Raw genomic sequence first — 23,601 nt, forward strand, 5'->3', positions numbered from 1 at the left:
AAATTGCCAAATTAGAACCTTTCTGACTTCAGCTCTGGCCCTTGGAAGAGGACTTGTTTCTCCTCCACTGGCACTGTCCTTAGTGGCAGGGAAGTCCTTAGCAGAGGAGGTTGCAGACCAGAGATATGGATTTGATGTATGGACTGTTCGGTGGATAAGGAATTGGCTGGGTGGTTGCATCCAGAGAGCAGTGGTCAACGGCTCAAATGCCGAATGGAGCTCAGTAATGAGTGGTGTCCCTCAGGGGCCTGTACTAGGACCAGCACTGTTTAATATCTTCATCAGTGATGTAGACAGTGGGATCGAGTGCCCCCTCAGCAAATTTGCAGATGACACCAAGCTGAGTGGGGCAGTTGACACACCTGAGGGATGGGATGTCATCCAGAGGGACCTGGACCAGCTCAATATGTGGGTCTGTGTGAACCTCCTGAGGTTCAAACAAGGCCAAGTGCAAGGTCCTGCACGTGGGTCAGGGCAATCCCCGGTATTAACACAGGCTAGGGGCTGAAGGGATCGAGATCAGCCCTGCAGAGAAGGACTTGGGGGGACTGGTGGGTGAAAAGCTGGACGTGACCCAGCAATGTGTGTGCGCAGCCCAGAAAGCCAACCGTGTCTGGGGCTGCATCCCAAGCAGCATGGCCAGCAGGTCGAGGGAGGGGATTGTGCCCCTCTGCTCCCATCGGGTGAGACCCCACCTGGAGTCCTGCGTCCAGCTCTGGGGTCCTCAGCACAGGACAGACATGGACCTGTTGGAGCGGGTCCAGAAGAGGGCCATGAAAATGATTAGAGGGCTGGAATGCCCTTTCCTATGAGGACAGGCTGAGAGAGTTGGAGTTGTTCAGCCTGGAGAAGAGAAGGCTCCGGGGAGACATTATTGCGGCCTTTCAGTACCGAAAGGGGGCTTATAAGAAAGACAAAGACTTTTTACCAAAGCCTGTAGTGACAGGACAAGGGGCAATGTTTACACTGAAAGAGGGGAGATTCAGACTAGATATAAGGAAGAGATTTTTTTTATGCTGAGGGTGGTGAGACACTGGCCCAGGTTGCCCAGAGAGGTGGTGGCTGCCCCATCCCTGGAACCATTCAAGGTCAGGTTGGACGGGGCTCTGAGCAACCTGATCTGGTTGAAGATGTCCCTGCCCATGGCAGGGGGTTGGACTAGATGACCTTTAAAAGTCCCTTCCAACCCAAACCATTCTGCGATCCTATGTGTTTAAGAAAATGCAGTTATTTGATCACTGCTATAATACAGAGTGGGGATGAAGCTGAGGTGCAAGAGGCAGAGGAAGATTGCCAGGACCCATTGCCCACACGCTGCCCAGGTTTATTCCCCTTACAGGCGTTGGATGGCTTCTTCTTCGTTGTGAACCGCGAAGGGAGGATCGTCTTCGTCTCCGAGAATGTGACCAGCTACCTGGGTTATAACCAGGAGGAGCTCATGAACACCAGTGTCTACAGCATCCTGCACGTGGGAGATCACGCCGAGTTTGTCAAGAACTTGTTGCCAAAGTCTCTAGGTAAGAAAACCCTTGAGTTGGGGGTTTTTATCAGCTGGTGCTCGGACAGTGCTGTTGAAAATGCTGTTGTGTCTTCAGTAAGCTGGCCCTTGTATATATATTTTAATATATATTTTTATATATATTATTACTTTTTATATTGTGTACTGTGAAATTCAGAGATATACCCAAGCCAGGTAATAATCCATAAACCTTTGCCTAGTGAAGTACATCCTACCAGTGAGATATCAATATTAGATTTTTGAATAAACAGCTGGAGGATGACAATATTCAAGTCATCTTCGCTTTGTCTTTCTTTACTAAGAAAACTGTTGCCTTCAACTTTGGCGCATGGGTGGGAAGAACCAACTCGTCTCACCGAAGCGAGGGGCACACGTAGGAGCTTTAGGGAGATGAGAAGGAGGATTTCAAGGTGTTGATTTGGGAGACTGCGTCTGTTTGCTTATCCCAGTTCATTTAGGATGTCCTCGGAGCTGGAGGGGGGATTGTCCCCAGCTGGTTTCAGAGCCCATCAGTATTTTGCCAAGTACCTAGCATGGGGATATGCTGCATCTTGGGTGTGAGAGGAGGTCACGGTGCAAGTGGTGAGCTCACGATGGGCCCCCACACTGGGAAAATGAACAGTTGTGAGGATGGGAGGAAGCATCATGTGGTGAAGGCACTTGCAGGGTGTTGGAAGCAACCAAAGCAGAAGGTTTTATTTGTTGACTGGAGGTGAGCATCCTCTGGGTGGCTAACGTGGGTGAGACATCACTGATTCCTCATCCACTCACACCTTTGAAGAAATGCAAAAGGAAGATGAACCTTTTTCAAGTAGCTTGACTTAAAAATAGGGTGTTTTTTTAAATTCACACTTGTCTTCCTTCTGGGTAAATACAGTGATGTCTTAAACCATCTAAATCTATGGGCACTCATCAGTTTGAGCCCATAGAGGTTCAGGCATCTTCTTTTCCCTGTGGTTACCCAGTTTAAAGCTGGGCATTTTGCCTTTGCTTGGATCTTACAAGCCTCTCAGCTCTTCCTGTAGATAGGGTTGCATGAAAGCTTCATAATCTGCTGATGGCAAAATCATTTGGGTTGAATACGGATATCCACAGAGATGTTGTAGAGGGCTAGCAATATCAGCCAGCTGGTGCCCAGAGGTTTTTGGGAAAAGCCAGGTTATAGAAAAAAATCAAAGGGGAAGGTTTTCACTGCTGTGGTACCGGAAGATCTTGCTCTTGCTGCTGACTTACCCCAGAAATGAGGAGGAAGGAAAGAAAAAATTCATTTCTATGGAGATGCTCAGCCAGACTTGCTGGAAGAGTCCTGTGAGCGTTGCTTCGAGGGGATTTCAAGTACAACAGCAAGAGGCAGGAGCCCTCCCAAGCTCTGGAAGTGACTGAGAGACCCTGTGCCTCAGTTTCCCTGCCCATAAGATGGAGATGATAGCACCTACCAGCGATGTAGGGAACAATCCATAAATGTCAGCACGATGACATGCTGATCTCATTTGGGGTTGTAGGTGCTCTCAGGGCCTGGCTGGGAGCGTTGGTCTGGGCATGGGGTCTTTAGCAGGTCTGAAGGAGCCCTGAGGGCTGGCAGGAAGGGGTCTGCCCCCAGCTCTGCTCTCAGCTTGCCCCTGAGCTGAGCAGCAGGCTGCTTTCTTCCCCCATGCTGGTGCTTTTCCTTCTGTCCCCTTATCCAAGGGGGTCTCGGGAAGTCAGGGGCAGGGGGATGTGGGCACGGCGCAGCTCCTAACAACTCCTCTTCTCCTCCGTTCTCCATCCCCCAGTAAATGGAGTTCCTTGGCCTCAAGAAGCGACCAGGCGCAACAGCCATACCTTCAGCTGCAGGATGTTGATCCGGCCGCCCGACGAGCCGGGCACGGAGAACCAGGAGGCTCGTCAGCGCTACGAGGTGATGCAGTGCTTCACCGTCTCCCAGCCCAAGTCCTTCAAGGAGGAAGGAGAAGGTAGGGGAGAGCATCCTCTGCTTCTGACCCTGCATTCAGGCAGGGCAGGCAGGAGGAGGAGCGGGGTGGGGATGGCGGTGCAGGCAGGAGGATGACCAGCCCCCACGCTGCAGGGCTGCCTGGGGGGGCTGGTTTTTCCTGGCCCAGCATAGACAATGCCCTGCATGGGGGAGAACCCAGGGGAGATGCCTGAAGTTTGCTGAGTCTTCTCACTCTACCCTTCCCCTCCTAGCTGATGCCCTCCAGCCATTCCATCTTCCCTGGCCCTCTGAGCTGCCTCCAGGACTGCTTACAGTCGGTATTCCTTAAGGAAGGAGCAGTATTTTATTACCCACCAAAGCCCATTGGCTGCAGCACCTTCTCAGGGAGTGACGTGGGTGCTGGACACCCCACCTTGTGCCTTCACCACTGCTGGACCACGGTGCTGCCCACACATTTTTGGGCTGAATTGGCTGCCTGCAGGCAGATCTCTGCCCGAGGATTTGGGACGGGCGGGGTTTCCCCGGCGCCATGGGAGCCGTTGCTTTCCTGCAAGTGCCCTAACTCTCCTTTCAGTGTCCCAGCTATTATTTTCCAGCGCATTAGCTGGATTAATCCATTGCGGTTTACACAGGAGATCATGACTGGAAGGAATAAATTATGGTATTTTATGACCAAATACTTTGCCTGAAGCCGACAGTTGCTGGCTTTTAGTGCTGACTTTTATTGTACGATACTGCCAGATCTGCGAAGCCTTTACAATTAATTTCTCCAAGCACTGGAAACCTCTTTTCCAGCAAATTTTATAGAGTTTAGACAGAGCCTATTTGCTTTGAAAGGCCGGAGGATTGCTCAGGGTAAACACTTCCAGGGCAGGACGTGGCAATCAAGCTCAGCAGTGGTATTTTAATTAAAATTTTCAATTGCAAGTGGTGGTTGTAACATCTGATTTTCATGTTCTTGGTCCCTTCTCCTTCTCCCACTTTGGCAGATTTCCAGTCATGTCTGATATGCATCGCAAGACGATTACCTCGACCGGCAGCCGTCACCCCTTCTGAATCCTTTGTGACCAAGCAAGACACCACAGGTAACATCCCGGTGATGCCAGGGAGTCCTGGCTCTGGAGGAATTGTTGTTCCTGGGGCTCAGAGGCCAGCAATGCAGTGCAGGACCCCATAGCATGAGCATGGTCCAGTCCTTCTCAAATGGCAGCGCTGCCTGCTAGGACTGTTGTGGTTGACACCTCAACTGGAGGCACCTCAACTGAGTTTACACCTCAACTAATCCAATACACCAGACTTGCACTCTGCGCTCAGCCCCTCTCTGCTCCATTGGATTTTGGGGGCTGTTGAGGTTTCTGATTGATGGGGATGATACAGTCATCACCTTTCAGGCTCAGGTTTGCCCTTGGCCAAATATTACTTTCTAGCCATTCTGATGGCCTTCTTTCTGGTAATCATTACCCTGGACTTCCCTGCTGCCTGAAAATCCTTAATGAACATTTTTCTCTGCTCTCTGCTCCCTGCCATGGCTGTAAAACAGCTGGCAAAGCTGCCTGGTGTTTCATGTCAAGGAAGAAAGCAGGCAGCAGGTCCTGCTTGGAGGACCTCCTGGTGTGGGCAAGGTGGCTGGTAGGGTGTCCACCTGGATGAGGGTGTGAATCTGGGGATCCCAGCCTTGGAGCGGCAAGGGTCCCTTCACACGAAGGTGCTTCTTGTTGGGTTTTACGTCCACTTCGGCTGGCCAAAGTGTGCATAGAGGTTGGTGCGTGCTCCAGAGCAAACTCCTTGAACCTCCACCTCCTCTGGAGGACCTCTTTGTGTGCTCCTGCCACTGCTGTCTGACGCAAACAGGACGTGGCTTCATTTTCCACATTTATGGACCTATTTGTGCTGAGGGACTTCTCATGCTCTGCTTGAGTAAGGTGGCTTCTCTCTCTCTGCCCAGGTAAAATCATCTCCATTGATACCAGTTCCCTGAGAGCCGCTGGCAGGACAGGCTGGGAGGATTTAGTGCGGAAATGCATCTACGCTTTCTTCCAGCCGCAGGGCAGAGAGCCATCTTACGCCAAACAGCTCTTTCAAGAAGGTAATGGGCTCCTCTTCCTCGCTCGCATGCTCTCCTACCAAGCAGCAGGAGCTGCAGGGAGAAGCTGGGGTATGGTCCTCTTTGCTGGATAAATGCTTTCTGGAAAAATAAATGCTGCAATAATAATCACAAAGTGACAAAAAGAGAGGGAAAAGGGCTGAGTAACGCTGGAGGAGCTCCTCCAGCTGAGAGGTTCCTTCTCACCTTTCAGGAAATACAGAACTGAGACAAATAGTAGCTGAATATGATTATTTTAATTTTTTTTTTCCTGTGCTGTCCACAAATGCCAACCCCAGTGTCTAAGCAGAAGAAACAGGAGCTCTTTTGTTAGCACCTTTGTTCTGTCGGCTCTTTGGTGAGCATCTTTGCTGTGTTGGCGAGGATGCTCACAACAGGGACGTGGGGAAAGCAGGATGTGGGAGCAGGAGGTCGCTGCGCCTCCAGAGAGCTGTAACTCTGCCAGGGTTGCAGTGACAGCATCCTGCTGCACCTTCCCAGCCTGGCTGGGCTTCATCAGCTTGTATGTTGTACGCTGGTGATTGAGTGATTGCACCTTCAGAAGCTCTGAGCACTGAAGAACAGTGCTTAGATTTAGATTTACCCACTGCAGGACATGGCTTTGGGGCTGGAGAAGCAGCTGGGAGGATTTCTGTGCCACCATGGTTATTCATACTCCTCTTATTTTCTGGGTCTACGGGGTTAGACAACATGCAGTGTGTGGTTTTGTTTGCTGGGAAGGTGGTTGTCCCAGGCAGATTCTCCCTCTCCTCTGCTCCCTCCCTCCTCCTCCTGGTGCCTGTAGGGTGTTGCAGGTTCTGGCATGAGTTTCTAAGGGGGTTTGATGTGTTCGTGGTTGTCTCCTTCAGTGATGACACGTGGCACGGCCTTCAGCCCCTCGTACCGATTCACCCTGAGCGACGGGACGGTGCTTAGTGCCCACACCAAGTGTAAGCTCTGCTACCCCTCCAGCCCAGAGATGCAGCCCTTCATCATGGGCATCCACGTCATTGACAGGTATGTCCCCACCCCGCCACTACCGAGATGTGCCAGCACTTGGGTGGGCGATTCAGGAATTAAAGTGTCTTCCCTACAGTGGAAAGAGTATCCACTAGTGGTCTGTGGTGCTGGTTTGGAGATGTGATCCTCGTGGGGAATCTGGCAGCTCTGTTGCTCTCAATTATTCTTGTTTTGCAAAGAGGTGGCCCCAGGAGTTCAGGTGGAGGTTTATAGATGTGCTTCACATTTCTGCCGTGCCCTGGAGAACTTAAAATATTTGGGGAGGGAGAGGCTCTGACAGACTGGCAGGACAGGGAGAGGTGAGGCTCTGAAGCTGAGTCGTGTTGGGGAAGCGCAAGGGCGCTGGGGCAGAGGGGAATGCTGTTGGAGCATGGTTGTCCTCCAGCCACGTGGGAACATAAGATCTAGAGAAGGTGATGCCTTCGGGGTTTAGCTGGTGAGCAGCCATGATCCCAAGAAGTCATGTTTCTGGTGAGATGCTAAAGCTGCTGCACTCCATCCGTGTGACTGAAGTGGATCCAGAGCGCTGGTGGAGATGGGAAGGCTGGGACCACCAGACCTTGCGAGCTGCTGCTCTCCAGGCTTCAGAGTTCTGCAGCATGGACAGGGGCCAGGAGCTGCCTGAGCGACACTAAAGGTTTGGGCAAAGCCTCTTGTGACTTTTCCTCTCCTTTTCATCTCCCACAGGGATCACGGCATGCTCTCACCCCAGGAGAACACTAACTCTGCGATGTCCCTTCCCCGGGTCAGTCCCTCGCTGAACCCCAGCATCTCCCCGGGGCAAGGCATGGCCCTGCCACCCTCCATCCCTCCCTCCAACGGCAGCATGTTGGCCACCAACGTGAACCAGCAGCCAGGCGCCGGCCTCCACAACAGCAACTCCAGCACCAGCCAAACCAGCTTTGGATGTTCACCTGGGAACCAGATAGGAGCCAACGTTGCCTTAAGCCAGGGACAAGCCGGTCCCCAGAACAGTAACCACACTTTGAACCTCAATAGCTCTCCCATGAATAGTCCAGGGATTACCCCACCACAATTCATGTCCCCGAGGCATCGGGTCAGCCCAGGGTTGGTGCCCAGACCCCGAGTGCCCAGCAATCCCTTCTCACCCACCATGCCCACCATGCACTCCCCCGTGGGCATGGCCAACAGCGGCAGTGGGGGCAGCTGTGGCACCGGTGGCGCCAGACCCTTTCCCAGTGCCCCCATAAACTCTATGCAGGGGCTGACCGAAGGTCCCAGCACGCCGGTGGGCTACTCCACGCCACCCCCTGTGCTGAGACAGCTCAGCTCCCAGAGCTCACCCGGCCGCCTCGCCATGCAACCCATGAAAGCGGAGTCGAAGGACAGCAAAGAGATCGCCTCCATCCTGAGCGAGATGATCCAGTCGGACGGCAGTTCAGGGGATGGCAAACCGCTGGACTCAGGCATGCTGCACGCTGGTGACAGGCTCTCGGAGGGGGACAGCAAGTGCTCCCAAGCCACCAGCCATAAGCTGGTCCAGCTCCTGGCCACCACGGCAGAGCAGCAGCTTCGGCACGCTGATGCAGACACGAGCTGCAAAGATTCATTAGCCTGTGCGGGCACTGCTGGCACCTTGGCCTCCGGCAACCCTCCCAGCAGCACCTGCCCTTCCTCCCATAGCTCACTGACTGAGCGGCACAAAATTTTGCATAGACTCCTTCAGGAGGGCAGCCCTTCCGATATTACCACCCTGGCCATGGAGCACGAGAAGAAGGAGAACACCCCAAACCCCACGACCACCCCCACGGCTCAGAGCCAGCTGCCGGGCACCCCAGACATCAAACTGGAGCCGGATGTGCTGAAGAAAAAAGATGTCAAGGATCACCAGCTCCTGCGCTATCTGCTGGACAAGGATGAGAAGGAGCTTGCTGCAGCCCCAGCGCTGACCCTGGATGATGTGAAGGTGAAGGTGGAGAAGACAGAGCAGATGGAGCCCTGTAACACGGCCCCGGTGCCACTTGCCAAACCTCCTGCCACGGAGGAGGTCAAGCTGGAGACGCAGGGCCAGGTGAGTTGACCCATCTGCATCCATGCTGGTGGGATGCTCTTGACAAGTCGTGTTTTGGGGGCAGTTTCCCCCAAGCCTGCTGGCGTGCTCTCTCTGCAGCAAGGCAGTGGGGCTGGGAGAAGTGGGGGGGGATGTCCTGTGGCTCCCACAGCCTTCTGCGCTGGTGCACCCTCTCCAGTGCTGGTGCCACCTTCTCCAGTGCTGGTGCCACCTTCTCCAGTGCTGGTGCCACCTTCTATGCTTCACGTTTTGGCAGCTCAGATCTTTAAGGTGGTGGTGGGAAGGGAAGGGAGAAACTTTACTGAGGTGTATAAAAATCAGAAAGAAACCTGGCACATCACTGCAGGTGGTGGGCTTGAGCGAGAAGAAGACCACGTGCGTGTTGTCATGCAAAAAGGTTCTTAATTCTGCATCTTTGGGCACATTCAGGGCTTGTGTCCCAGGGAATTTTCAATCCCTTGCCCTCTTGTTGGCTGAGATTAGCAATTATACGGGCCTTTTAGTTATCCTAAAAGTATTATTAAATTGAATAATCCAGTGACAGATCTCTGCAATAGAGATTTGGGTGTATAAATATTCATTACATGCAGCTATGAATAGAAGAGATTTCTTATTTTTGAAAGCCAGGGGAGATGGTAACATGGATAAGGCTGCTTAATCCTTTTTAAGCAAAGAGAAGAGAGCGGCTGACATGAAGAGGAGGGCTGATCGCCTGCTTACTGACTGCGGCAAATAAGGCTGCCGGCGTTTGGAGATATGGGATGAATAACAGAGTGCTCGGAGAGCCTCGAATGACAAATGCACAATAAGTCTCTTAAAAAGGTTAAGGGCTCAGTTGGCTTGGGAGTCGCGGTCGGTTATCCTATAGGCGAGTGGGAATCAAACTCCTTATCTCTTTTTATAATGTACTTTCCTGGTTTTGTTTGCTTGCTGGATGGTACGTCCTCCCCCATCATCTCCCATTTGAGATCCATCACCTAGATTAATGTGCCTCTGGATGAGGGAGACCCAAGGCAAGATGCGCTTATTTTGGGAGGCGCATGGGAGCTTTCAGATGGGCAGTGAACCTGGTACCCACCAGTAAGCCGGGTCCCCACTGTGGTGCTCCTGCAGAAGGCACAGCCTCCTGCCCAGAGATGCACGGCCTCTTGTACGGAGCTGCCCCAGTCTGCTTTCACGAAGCTGGGAGCGTGTTGGGGAGAATGGTTGTAGCCAAAATTAGGCAAAATGCTGGGGCACAGGAAGAGCTTTGCTTGCCTGGTCTCCCAGACACCCATGTGCAGGATTCACTCGCTGGCTGGGGGTGCAGGCAGGCACTTTGCTGATCATCTGTGATGGTTCCAGGTACTCCATCCTTTGGAGAGGGCAGAAAGCCCTATTAATTAAGCGAGGCTATGCTAGCTAATTGTGCTCTGCTCGCAAACAGGCACTCAGAGCTTGGATAACTTGAGCCTGGATGTGTTTATAAGCCCCTCTCCTGCACTGTTGGAAGCAGACGAGCATTTTTTAGGCTCCTTCGTGGCTTTTCAGTTCCAAGTATCCCTCCCCAGGCAGCTGGAGAGCGTGAGGATTATATGTTGGACCATACTGAGTGCTTCCAAAGAGTTAATAAAAGAGGCTGGAGAGGGTTTGCGGAGTCTTAAAATGCATTTTCTGAGGAGTGAACAACACTTCACTTCTCCACAGCTAAGGACAGAGTTTCATTTCCATATGTTTTCTGTTACAGGCTGCTTTGGTGCAGTGTGAGGAGAGGGAGCTGCCATTTCAAATAAAATCTAGCACTTGCTAGATTTTTGTTTTCTTGTGTGTTTATTTTAAGAATCAAAATGTCAATTAGGAACAACATTAATTGTGGGGCAGGCTCTGCAGCTCACCTTCAGCCTTGAAGGAATTAGTTGCTTTCCAGATTTATCCTAAAGAAACGCTGTGGGTTTGCTCAGAGCCACCTGTTTGTGGGGTGAGAACAAAAAATATTTCGTAGGGCTTGGGAAAGAGCTAATAGGAATTAGAAGAGTTAAAGACAAATGGAAGGAAAATAATAAGCAAGGTTTTGGAAGGGCTCTTCATCCTTGTGCTTCAAGGCATGAGCTGAACTTCAACTAGGTGAAGAGGAAACTTTTCTTCAGATTGTCTTCTATCTGCCCTTGAGCAGGATGCTGGGGAGGAGGCAGCGCTGCCTGCACGTGGGAGCGCTCAGCTCCCTCCACCGTCCACACACATGGACATGGAGTCCAAAGAGAAGTCATGGATGCCCCATCATTGGAAGCGTTCAAGCTCAGGTTGGATGGGGCTTTGAGCAACCTGATCTACTGGAAGATGTCCCTGCCCACAGCAGGGGGTTGGACTGGATGGTCTTTGAAGGTCCCTTCCAACCCAAACCATTCTGTGATTCCATGAAAAATAAAGTTTTACCTTCTTTTTCTTTTGTTTTTTTTTGGTTTCTGAATCTACATTTCAGCTTGTTTTTGCAAGCAGGGGAGAGTCCTCGAAAAGAAGAAAAAAAGAGGAGTAATGACAGACAGCCAGAGATCCTTATGGAAATAGCTGCCTCCAGGAACCAGGGCTCCACAGAAAATTCAGATGATCTGAAGTTTGCAATAAAATCATGGGATTATTTAATTGGTGCAAGAATTTCATTGCCCAAGTGGCTTGGGAGAAGTGCCTCTGCTTCATGGGAAGGTCTAACCAGGGATGAAGGTTGGCTGAGTGGGTACCACCTGGAAGCATCTCTGTCCTCCTCACTGAGCTGATTTCATGTGTGGGGCATCCTATGAGCTAGCTGGGCGAGTGATGAAGGGCAGACATGAGGCACTGTCCCTTGGTTTGCCTTTTGGTTGGCTCTGGTTTTGGAACCTTGTTTCTGCCAGGAGCTGGAGGTTTGGGGAAGAAGAAGCTGTTCAGAAACATTCAGCCACCCCGAGCCTCCATCCCTTGCACCATAGGTTTTCTCACCCATTTGGGGACAGAAATAGGTTGTGGAGATCTGAGCCTTCTCTGAGCAAGACTGGATGGCCTGAGCTGCTCCAGCCCTCCAGCACTGTTCATTTTCTAGACATGGAGGAGAAATAAAATACCTGTTAAAGTGGGCACAGATTCCAGGTGCAAGTTTGGGTGCTCCAGAAAACAACTGATAAGCACCCTGCTGCTACCACGTGTCCTTCATTCCCACCTCTTTGTCCTCCAACCTCTTCACAAACCCAACGAGCAAAGCAAGAAGTTCACTGCTCCTGTTTTATCTCTGCTTAATGTCTGGTTTGGGTGCCCACAGCTCCCTCTGTGCCCTTCTTCTCCTTCTGCCTCCAAAATGACCTCCCTGCAGGAGGAGATGAAGTTGAGAAGGTGTATTTCTGCCATATCATGGATGTCTCCCATTCGCCTCAGTTCTCTTCCTTTTGCAAACCTGAACTTTAAAGAAATTCTGCTTGGTTGAGAAATTACATTTTTTGGAAGAGTTGAGACATGCAAACTTCTGCTGCAGGACTTGAATTTGCTGCATTTAATTCTTCTCTGTGAGCCTGGGTTTAGGAGGATATTCTGCTTCTCAGGGCTCTGGGGTTAGGATTTGATGGAGAGGATATGGGGGAAATGAAAAAGACTGGTTAGTCTGTTATAAATTGTAATACTGATGCCTGCTGCTCATGGTGCAGTTTTCATCATCAGCGTTGTCTAAATACCATGTAATTCACAAAATGCCACTGTAGAGGAACAAGCACGTGCCCTGTCATGTATATTAAAAATACCAATTCATCTACCCAGGTGCTACCATGAGACTGCAGGAAAGGGGAAAAAAGAGTGGCGAAGGTCAAGAAGGAAATCTCTGCCATGGCAGGGAGCGTGAGCTTGTGGTTTCAATGGAACCACCATTGTTGGAGGGTCCATCCCAAGTTGAGCTTCCCGCAGCCACCCCGGGCTTTGTCCTCGCGATGTGCCGACCTGTGCATTGTGGAAGTGAAACTGGAAACGGTTGCAGTGGCGATTGGGATTGCCACCGGTTTGGAGGATTTTAGCTGAGATATGAAATCTTTTCAGCTAGGATTTAGAGAGAAACTTCCCGCGATTTCTTCTGCCAAGGGACAAAGCTGTCACCTTGGTGAGAGGTCTTTAACGCTGCACTGTCAGCCGGGGAGGTGCAGAGGCATCCCAGGGATGCCCAAAGCAAGCAGCCTCCTGGCTATTTATCCTGGGCAGGGGCTGTCGGCTGCAGCCTCGCATCTCAGCTGATGGCAGAGCCTCTCGTTGAAGCCAGGGTACCAGTTCCTCCCAGATTTCTCCATCTTCTCCAGACTGGAGCATCATTCCCTCTAGCAAATAAAAAGATTTTCCCTAGCGCTATCAAGTTATCTATTAATTACCCTGTGTTAATGGCCAGGCTTTCACTAACGCTGGGGGGGGCTCTTCTGGAAGTGGTATGTGTCCTTAGATTTTAAAGCATTTAGCTTCCCTTGAGATATTTTTCTTTTTAGCCAAAGCTCATTTATCTCAACCCCTTTAATCCCAACCTGCTGCTTTACAGCGCTGCTATTACAGCCACTGGTGCAAATCCCTTTCCCAGTAACTTTCCCATTTATTTGAGTCCCCAGGCTAAACATCTACTCTTCCACTCTTAGCCATGATGATGGCTGGAAAAGCTGAATGACATTTTACTACCCCATTGAGGGTAATTATATGCCCAAGGCCGGCATCAGCTTTGGGCACTTGTTCCAAAAAGTCACTTCTGTTTCTTAGAAAAGACCATTTTTTTTATTATTATCATTTCAGTGTAAGCATGTGTATATTAACAAAGCAAATTATGTCCTGTTTTAAAGCAACTGGAGGTTATATATACAGTTAATAATTATGCTAATTGCACCATGCGAGCATCTCAAAGCTGCTGCCGAGGACTGGACTCCAAGGTGGGGTCCCATGTGTGGTGGGGGACAGTCCTTGTCCCCCCAGGGTCTGCATCTAGCCAGGCAGAGGATGCAGGGCTGGTTCTCTATCCATGTGAGATGCTCGGTGTTTCGGCAAGTGAAGGGATGGCGAGAGCAGCGTTGGGGGGCTATGTACATGTGAAAACAGCACTCGGTCTCGCTGATGCTGTGTTTGGGCTGAATCACCCACCTGTGGTTTGGTTTTTTTCCTTCCTTAGTTTGCTGCCGAACTGGAGCAGCTGGACCAGCTCCTGCCCTCGCTGGAGAAGGCAGCTCAGCTGCCCGGCTTGTGCGGACCAGAGAGAAGCGAGAGCGGCGTGACCAGCGTCGCCGTCAAACCAGAGATGCTGGCAGCCCCCCTGCAGCCCAGCACCGCTGCCAGAGCCCCCACGGGACTCAACCGTATGTGTCCACCCCTGGGAAATGCTGGCACTCGCCCCCCCCAAACTGGGTCCTTGCTGGTCAGTGGGAGGGGAGACTCTTCTCCATCACCGGCTCTGCTGGGGTACCACCATCCTGGATCTGGCTGCAGTGATGCTCTGGGGGACCTGGGCTTTGCAGGCTGGTGCAAGGCTGGTGGCAGTGAGCCCTGTGGTCCCCCTGCAAACAGCTGTGATGGGAGTAAGAGGACAGGATACAGTCCCCCCAGGATGTGTGCTTGGTCACAAGGGAGCAGGCAGGCTCACCCAGAGGTGTCTGAGGTTTCAAAGCAGCACTGTTGCTTCCAGACAGGGATTTGGGACTTAATAGACTCAGGTGCAGCATCAGGACCTCTTTTTTAGGCAACAACAAAAAAAAAGACCTGATTTTTTTCCAAAGTGAGCAGTTTTACCAAAATAAAAATTAGGATTTCTCTCCTGGAGGAGCCTGCAGTCAAATAGTAAATTCAGGGTGTTAACGTAGCCAAAGCATACATGGACCTCATGGCTGGAGGCTCAAGCTGGGGCTCCTCGGGTTGGGCTTCCCCAGGCTGGGCAGTAACAGAAGCACAGCTATTCCCAGCAAACCACCCGCATACGCCACAGGGAAAGCAAGCTTTTACCAATTGCAGCAGAAACTTGCCCAGATAACTGCACCCAGTGGTTCTTGCCATCGCAGTATGCTTGGTCAGAGCCCACATCACGCACTTGCCATGATGGATGTCCCCGTGCCAGCCCCAAGCCCCACGGTGCGAGGGATGCTCGCCTGTCCCCTTTGGTACCATGGCATCCCTGGGGCAGTATGCCAGAGCCGGTCCCAGCCCTGTGGTGCTTTTCCTGTCCTGTGCTTGATTTTTCATGGATATAATTATCAGTTGCATCCCCCGTATCACTGCCGCTGCCAATCACGCTGAGTCTGGAATGCTGAAGTGCAGCTTCTAGAGCAGAGGGAAGGAAGAGCGAGCAGCAGTACAGGGCCCAGTATAAACCAGTTAGCTGCTGGTCTACGTCCTGCCCGGGGAGGGATAATCCTCCTGTTACTTATTCAGCAAATGCAGATGAGGAGGTTTTGGGTCCCAGCCCAGCAAGAAGCCTGCGAGGCAGCTCTGGCAGGCAGGGCTGGGATATTTTCGGAGGACTCGGGTTGCAGAAGTGGAGCCTTTAAAAGGATAGGAGCATCGTAGCAGAAGGAAAAGCAACGCAGTGATGTGAGCATGGCCAAAATGGTGCTGTGAAGTGGGGTGAAGCTCACCTGGGAGGCTGGGTTTGCAGTGGGCTCTCAGGGGGGCCCCCCCGAGGGCGGCGCAGCATCGCACTGCCAAGCAATGGCTTGCAGGTCTCTGACCCCCACAGAAAAACCCTCTGCGAGCTGCAAGCAGGCTCTGAAGCAAAGTGCTATGGGCTGAAACATCGCCCTTCCTGCAATAAATCATAGGGGAAGAGTTTGGGGTCTCATAAATTGAAGTATCGGCTAAAAGAAGATGTACAGGGCAGGGCGTAAGAGATGGATGTGGGAAAGGTGATGAGTGATGGCTGCGTTGAGCCCAGAGGCATTGGGGAGCCGTGCTGTGCCTTCCCTCCATCGGGGAAATGGCTGGTGAAAAGAAGCTGTCAGCCCCATAGCTGTAGGCGTGGACCGACTCACCCATCACCTCCGAGCTGAATTCATCATGAGGCTTATTGCTCAAGCCTAATAGTTCCTTGCCAAGGACCCTCTTGTCCCCAGGGCTGAGACAGTTGGTACCTTCGGCAGCAGGGACACTTGTAATGCTCTGACATAATTAAGAGCAGGGATTATTGCCTTTGGAGGAAAGGGAATCCTGCATCCAAGTTAAGAGCAAGGAGGAGGCTGAGCACGTTTACGGCAGGAGCAGCAGTGCGAGTGCTTGCAATGCCAGCTGCTGCCCTCCTAGGTTACAGCGTCTAAAATAGCAGTTACCGCCAAGGAGATCCACCACGAGCCTCACTGAAGGCACTGCCATCGGGTTTTAACTCATGTGGGGCGGCAGCAGTGCACCCCTAAGCCGGTCCCCGAGGATTTAGAGATGCTCCTGGCTGGGAGAGGGGTTGCCATGGCTGGTGACCACCAGCTTGCAAGTTCAACATGAGCATTTAAGACGTGCTCCTTGATGGCAAACTGCAGCTGAACTTGCAAAAACCCTATCTAAATAAAAATTAGAATAATGTGAGGCTTAATGACATCATTTTAATTGATTTAAAGCCAGCAGGTGATAGATGAGAGCTGCACAGGCAGGAAGGCAGCACAGGGAGCAGTGCTGCTGAGGCTCCCCTCCAGCTGCCAGGCGTAAGGGGGGCACGGCTCCTGTGCCAGGGTCATCCCCGGAGGGAGCAGAGCCTGGTTGATGTGGCTACATCAAGCGAGAGAGCTGCACTTCAGCTTCTGGAATTGACTGTGGTCCTGATACCCTCCTTTTAGCAGTGTTCAAACCCTGTCTATGTATGTTAGATGGATGCAACCCCCATCCCCCCTCTGCCTTTCTAACGTCCACTGTTTATGTTTTATGCCCAGCTGATTATTTTAAGCTCCAGTTACTGGTTTTGGGGTGCCAGCCTGTCTCCCGGATCTCCTTAACCTTCACACGGCATGGTACAATGCTGTGGTACTGCCCAGGGGCTGTTGTCACCGAGGGGTAGCTCCCCCAGGATCACTGTGGGCGACCAAGTCACACATGGGACTGAGCTTTCAGCTTTAGGCAAGGCGACATCCCACCACGACCCCCTTCTCGCCTACCAAACTTACCGATGCTGGCTCCCTTCCTGGCAGGGCAAGGAATCTGCTGAGTGCCGGTGATCTTGCAACAAGCCTTGGGAATAGATCTGACTTGTGCTTTTTTTTTTTTTTTTTTTTTTTTAATAATTTAACGAATCTCTAGCAATGAACAGCGGGCAGGGCGTGCAGGCTGGTCGGACCCCATTTGAGTTCTGTGACCCCCTGGAGCCAGCGCAGCTGAGGCCGGTTCCTTGTCCTGCGAGCAACGGCAGCAGCCCACACACCCGCGGGCCATCCCAGCAGGGCAGGGGCACAGTGACCGCACCAAACCCCTTCCCACCCGACACAGGTATGTACAGCCACAGGTATTCGCTCCTCTCCACCTTCTCCAGGTCATGCTAAGGCTTTCCAGGGAGTCCCATGGGAGAAAAGGCATTGCAGGGTGGAGCTCGAGCATCACTGTTCACCACCAGCTTCTCACAAGCAGTGAGCTTCAAAGCTGTGCTTATTCTTTTCTCTCTTTTTGCGTCGGTATAGTTTCAGATAAAAGAAAGACCTTTCTGTCCATCCCAGCTCCCAGGGAGGCAGTCAAAGGAGGCTGCATCCCCTCGCCCGAGCGGTGACAGCACCTCACGCTCCCCTGGCTCTGGTCGAGGTTTAATTTTCACGAGACCTGGAGCACAGCTGGTGTGTCAGGAGAAGAGCTGCAGAAGCAACAGTCTCATCTCACCATGCTGAAATCACCGATGGCAAAACACCGCAGACCTTGCCGTGAGCCATTTTGGCAGCCTGGGCTCCAGCCTGGGTTGTGGATGCTTCTACTCTGCCCTCCTCTGCTTCCCTTGATGCTTCTTCCCTCGATGCATCAAGCAACGCTAAACATGGTCTGGAAGAGGAACTTTGCTTACCACTGTGCACTGGGGCTGTACAACAGCTTGCCTGCAGGTGCAGAAAGCAAATAACCCAGATCTCATCTTCTCACGATGATAGCGTGGGACTAGAAGATCATGCCGGATTCATCCGCTGTCCCCTCTCTGATGGTGGCCAGGCTCCAGGAGAGCATCAGCCCTACATCCCACACACCGTTTGCTTTGGAGCACAGCTCTGGCCTCACTTATAGGGTGAGACTCCCACCAGCCCATGGATGCAGGATGCGTGTGGCTGGTGCTTATTACAGCTCTGGATAGCCCTGCACAGAACCGGTCCTTCTGAATCCTGTGAAGCTCTTGGTTTGGGCAGCTTGTCTTGAGAAGGAGAGCATCACACAAGAGCTTTCATCCTCCTCCGAGTCACCTCCAGGAAGGGAGGCAGAAATCAGCCCTGCACATTGTGTCACTGTAGCAGTTGCAGCTATATAATATTATTTTACATCCTGCCCTGATACCCGTTAAGCCACGGCCAGGTCTGGCTGCTTCGAGGAGGGTCACCTACACCCCAGTAAATGATGCTCTGCTTGGGACAATCCACAATCTTCAGCATCAGTGAGCCTGGGAACCATTTTTGGGTGAGTCGAGGAAGGTCCACAACTGTGCCACAAGCCTCCCCGGCCCGGCTGGAGCTGCTGCTGGCACCACCAGGATCTGCCTGTTGCCAAGCAACCTTAAGGCTGTTTTTTAAGAAATTTCAAGAAATAGAGGAGTGCTCGGCTGGAGCCGCTGTGCCAGTGTGTGTGCTGGGCTGCTAAGTGTCCGTGAGCTGGACCTCCTTCCCTTCCCTCCTCTTAGGGCTCTTATTTTCTCTTTTTTGAGACAAACACCACAGACTGGGTGGCACGTGAAGCTGGTGGCTCCTTGTGACAACAGCGAAGACACGGGGCACTGGGTAACCACAGATATTTTCAAGGAAATAATGTATTTTATTGGGATAAGAATCAGCACAGCTGAGATTCGTTAAAAGAAGAGAGATTTTCATCTTTAGCAACTGCCTTCATCGGCACTTCTCTTAGAAACTCAGGAGTTTTGGCATAGGGGCAGCCACCAATAGCACATCCTGATGTGGCGGAGATCCCACCCCAGCCAGAAATGCGCTTGCCCCTACAGTTTCCATCTCCCTGGATCTCCACAGGCTGGTTCAGCTGAGATGCCGTTTGATCTTCAATCCCAATTCCTATTTCAAATGGGATGACGTAAAGTCTCCAGCCTCATAAATCTCTCTGTCCTGGGCTTGGGCTCCAGGTTCTGTTACAACTTAATTTAATTGCGTTGGCTCCTTTCCCTGTGCAAATTAACTTTTCTCCAGAAGAGAGGCAGAAGATGCTAATGGGTGTGGGCTACTTTTTAAGCTAAAATATTCAGTGGTAACAATTTGCCTTCAAGAAGAAACCCTTTAACTTGACTAAATTTTGAAAATCTTGCTAGAAATGTTCTGAAAAGGAGAACATTTTAATAACATTTGCACATACTGGGTATGCAGGGTCACATATATCTGCTGTATGTGCAGTATCTGCATAGATTTTCACCCAGAAGCTCATGCTTATAATTAATGGTTAGGAAACCACACCCAATATCTGTAACTTCGGGTTGAAAAGAGCCCTAACTGGTGAATCTTGGCATCCATTTTAGGGATGCTTTAGGACACAGTTGGCTTCCCATTGCTCTGAGCTTGCCCAGTCTCCCCAGCAGCACCCAAATCCTGCCCACGCACTAACCTTTCCTCCCTCCATCTTGCTTTCCCCCCCAGGAATGCCTGAGCTGGAGATGGGGGTGCCGGATCACCAGTTTGGACAGTCGGGAATGGGGGAGCAGATCCCCTGGACGGACAACAGCATGGCAGCCATGAATCGAGGCACACTGAATAAACCTGAAGAGTAAGTAACTGTGGGGCTGGCGGCTTCCTGACCTCTCCCAGGAGAACATTGGGATATCCTGGCAATAGCTGCCTGGGTCAAAGAGACGTGGCCTTGTTTTGCTACCTGCCTGGAAACCCAGCAAGTGCTGGCTGGGATGAGCATGACTGCCCATCGCCATACAGCAGTGGTGGTTGCTGCTGATACCATAAAAGCACTGGGACTTGGGTTGTGTAGGGTGCTACAATGTGAGAGATGAGATCCGTTATCTCTCTAGGGACAAGTGTGTGAGTAGACAAAGAAGGTGGCTTGGGGCGAGACATCCAGGGTGTGTCTAGACCTGAATAATCCTGTATATCCATGGCAGAGTCAAGGATGCTGCAAATCCCCGCTGTCCCTTGCCAGTGCCAATATTTGGGTTGGTGTTCGCCAGCATCCCTTCTTGCCGGGAGCAGTGGTGGGATCTGGAGAACCATGGGACAGTTTTGTGTTTTCATGTGATTGCAGCTTTTTGCAGTCCCCATGTGCTTGGCTTCAGCTAAAATTATCACAGCTCTAATCCAAGGTCAAATAACCCCCTCCGGTCCTCTAACCACCTTTTTGGGGTTCATGCCCAAGGGGTCATCACCTGCCCAAAGTACAGCCTCAGTCCTTGCCTATAAAGGGGTTGGAGGAGACCATAGGTCAGATATTTTGGGACAGGAGGTCAGAAGGGTGGTGAGCCCTGCTGATGGAGCTCAGTGGTGGATGCCCTGCTGGGCAAGGGGCACCCCAGAGTGTTCACTGAGGCAGCAGCGCTGGCAGCAGTGCTCATGGAGATGGATTTGATGCGATGGGAGGTGAATCCTCCCCCTGGCCCGGGGAGAGCTTCAGGTACCTGGTTTAAGAGCCAGCACTGGTGAGCTCTGCTTGGATCCTCTTGCCAAAGCCCAGCCCTGCTTTGCAAAGAGGCAGAATTTCCTCTATTAATTAAAGCCTTTAGCAGATGAGCACAATCTTTTTTTTCCAGTCATAAAGAAGACACATGTAAGAGTTGTATTTGAGCAAGACAGTTGCCAAACATCCTTTTCTTGGGGCTAAATTTGGATTAATTTCTAAAAGCTCTTTGCTCAGCCCATGAAGAGAGTTCCCTGAGTGGTCTCCACTGCTGCAACTGGATCTTGGACTTCTGCTGGAAAGACTTAACCTCTTGTTGCTTGAAAGAGCTGGGAGATAAAACAAATCCCCATTTAACTGAGCATTTACACCAGCCTGAGCCCTTGCTGCAAGGAAGTAGCTTTCTTTTTAAGCCTTGCCGGCGTCATTATCTTGTGGGGATAAGATTGGTAGGGCATACCTGGCAAAGGGCAGAGCTGCTAGAAAAATCAGTCTGGTTTTTAAGCTATGAATGTTCCTTAAAATGCTGCTTATGGGGTAAAAATGACCTTACCTTACTCAGCAGCCTTGTGCTTCAAGCACTGAGTCAGTCTGGCTGGCTGTAGACATCTTTGTCTCCCCTGCCAGCGCAGCTGGGAGGAAGGGATTTTCTTCTGGCTCACTCTTTGCAGCAGGATTATTAAGTGAGGACCGAGATCGGCGTGGAAGGCTTGGGACCTGTGCAGGTATCAAGGAGGGAAGCATTTGGCAGCAACATCCTGTGAGTCCTTGGGAGGGAAGAACACCTTGGGTGGTTTTCAGGGCAGAGCCCTGTGCCAGGAGACAAGGTTGGACCGTTGGAGCGGCGGCATCTGCCCGAAGCCTGGTGAGATAACAAATCTGAGAGCCTGGTGGAGGTAACAAATCTCACACAGTCCCTGCCTTTGGAGAGCGATGGTTTCAACAACACTTCAAAATTGCAGCCTGGTCAGGGTTTTACAAGGTAGTATTTGATTTTCTCGGCATTGAGCGGGGAGAAAGCACAAAAAACCATGCTGCGTGATGGGACTCCCCATGGCACCGTCAGGTCCCTGCAGCAAGGTCGGGCTCCCCATGCGGTGGAGATGTGGTGGGAGCAACTGGTCGAGCCAACACAGGGATGGGGGCCACGAGATGACAGCAAGAGGAGAGGTAGAGAGCTGCTTGTCCTGGTGAGCCCCTGTTCCTCCTGAATTAGGGTCTCTGGGCATGGGTGGTTCCTGCCAGAGCTGGTAAGCAGAGGCAGCACTGGAAGAAGCTAGTTCCCAGCTCAGATCCCTCTCGTATCTTCAGTAACCTTAGGTCTGATGGAAGCATCATGGGTGAGACCTGCCTTGGCAGCATCTTGGTGGGGTCTAAACACTTCCATCTAGTGGCATGGTGATCCAACTACAAAACCCCACTTCCACTGCAGATGAGAGAAAGACATTCTGCTGGGGAAAAGCCTCTGGACTTTGGTCCTCAAGACTGCAGATGCGCTCCAGCTGGGGAGGACACGCTCATCCTGGGAGACGCCCACGGTCCCAGCAGCTGCCTGTCCACCCGACAGAGACCGCAGTCGGAGCAAGGAGACAGAGCCTTTGGACTGCAGATATACAGGACCGAGAAATATATTTTTAGCTAAGATCAAACCAGCAGAGCTTTTGTTTTGGGAGTTGTAAAGGTTTCCCAGCTGGGAGGTTCACGTTAGCTGGAGGTGGACTGAGGTCCTGACCTTGTTTAAGGAGCTAGTGGTGCCTAGATCTCCCAGCACTGTGTGTCCTGAGGAAGACGAGCTTCCTTTTTAAATTCTCCTATTCCCCAAATCCTCCCCTGTCTTTGCCTCTTGACAAAGTGGGACGACTACAACATCCCCTCTCTTGTGTCTCAAGCATAAGAGCTCGTGTCTTCTGCAGAAGAGGGACACCTTGGGCCAGGTCCAAGGCTCCTTGAAGCAAGTCCAGGTAGCTGTTCTCCCATGCATTCCTCTAATCCCCCAAGGTCAAACATGCCACCCGGGGCCCGATTCGGTTGCCTCAGCACTGGCACCCAGTGTCATCTGAGATGCCTGAGCTTTCTAGGACATCTGTGCAGGGCTGGAGACCTGCAGCCTTTTGGAGCAGTGCTTGAAGGCCATGCCAGGGAGATGTTTTACAGGACCTCAAGGAGCATTTGACACTATCTCTGCAAGGAGCTGAATTTCTTCTCCTTACCGCATGCAGAATCAGAGTTTTCGCCTTAAAAAAAGCTTGAAGGGTTGGGGTGGATAGAAAACCTTTGCAACACAAAACCAGTATGACTGGGGACATGATGCACGAGGTCCAGGATCTTCTCTGCCCCCCTTCACCTGCCCAGAGACTCACCTGAACCCCACCATGGCATGGTGCTGGAGGAGAGGAGGCGTGGGGAAGGCTCTGCAAGCTGGATTGGGCTGCACAGCTGGAGGTTTCTTTACTACAGAAAGTTTGTATTGTCCCCATGATCTCTTTATAGACCAACTTTTGCCATCCATGCAGAGGTCCGGCATGGGCTGAACAGACAGTGCCAACCCGAATTTCTCCTCTAGCTGCCTGTTAATGTGGAGAAGAAGCCTGTCCTCCCTTTCTTCTGCAAGAACAATGTCTGTGCAGCAAACTTTGTCCTTTGACCTTGGCACTGAAAAACTGGATTTGATAAAAGCAGCAAGTAGCAGGGACCTTGGCTATGGAGTGAAACTAGCCCTGCTTTTCACCTCTGTCTCCCTGCTTCCCTCTCTGCTCCCACTCTGCAATTTAAGAAATCCCAACGCCGAGTATTTCTTTTCCCTGGATTAGGCTGCGTGTGTTGGCTGCAGCGGTCTCGGTCAGATTGGCTTCAGTTCCTTACTGTACATCTGGTCCTCATCTGGAGCTAAAAGGATAAACATGTCTGCTGCTTGGGAACTGCTGGCATGTTCGAGCCCTCGCCTTTGTGCCTCTCTGCAAGCGTGATGTGCCACGGCTCTCTTCATCGTGTCAGACCCAGCAAATCCGATTGACTCCTATTAGTCACGTCATTGGAATGTCTCTCATTACATATTAATCTTATTCCCAAAGAATATTGAGCGAGCTTTGCAGAAATCTTATTTTTGCGGCTCAAAGGTTCCCCTTTGCCTTCAGCTGCTTTGCTTCCAGCTGCTCCAGCTCCATCCAAGCCTCCTCGCTTTCGTGCCGGCAGAAGTTTTGCTCTGCATCCTGCTGTCCTGCCCAAAATGCCTGCGGGAGCAAAGCACGCAAAAGCACCCAAGTTTTCTTCCCAAACCTCACCAAAACACTGTT

The 23,601-nt window shown here is 51.6% G+C and overlaps 1 protein-coding gene across 7 annotated transcripts in view; it reads left to right on the plus strand.

The window, feature by feature from the left end:
- The window catches only part of NCOA1 (nuclear receptor coactivator 1), a 185,307-nt gene that overhangs the window by 150,888 nt on the left and 10,818 nt on the right, over positions 1–23,601 (plus strand). For all 7 annotated transcript variants that reach the window (XM_049819308.1, XM_049819312.1, XM_049819315.1 and 4 more), the window contains exons 6-14: positions 1,340–1,517; positions 3,292–3,471; positions 4,442–4,537; positions 5,398–5,538; positions 6,405–6,552; positions 7,243–8,587; positions 13,716–13,899; positions 16,811–16,996; positions 19,327–19,453. In XM_049819308.1, coding sequence (XP_049675265.1) covers positions 1,340–1,517; positions 3,292–3,471; positions 4,442–4,537; positions 5,398–5,538; positions 6,405–6,552; positions 7,243–8,587; positions 13,716–13,899; positions 16,811–16,996; positions 19,327–19,453 — 2,585 coding nt within the window. The remainder of the gene's footprint in view (positions 1–1,339; positions 1,518–3,291; positions 3,472–4,441; positions 4,538–5,397; positions 5,539–6,404; positions 6,553–7,242; positions 8,588–13,715; positions 13,900–16,810; positions 16,997–19,326; positions 19,454–23,601) is intronic.

Source organism: Accipiter gentilis, chromosome 16 (genome assembly GCF_929443795.1).
Source record: "Accipiter gentilis chromosome 16, bAccGen1.1, whole genome shotgun sequence".
NCBI lineage: Eukaryota > Metazoa > Chordata > Aves > Accipitriformes > Accipitridae > Astur > Astur gentilis.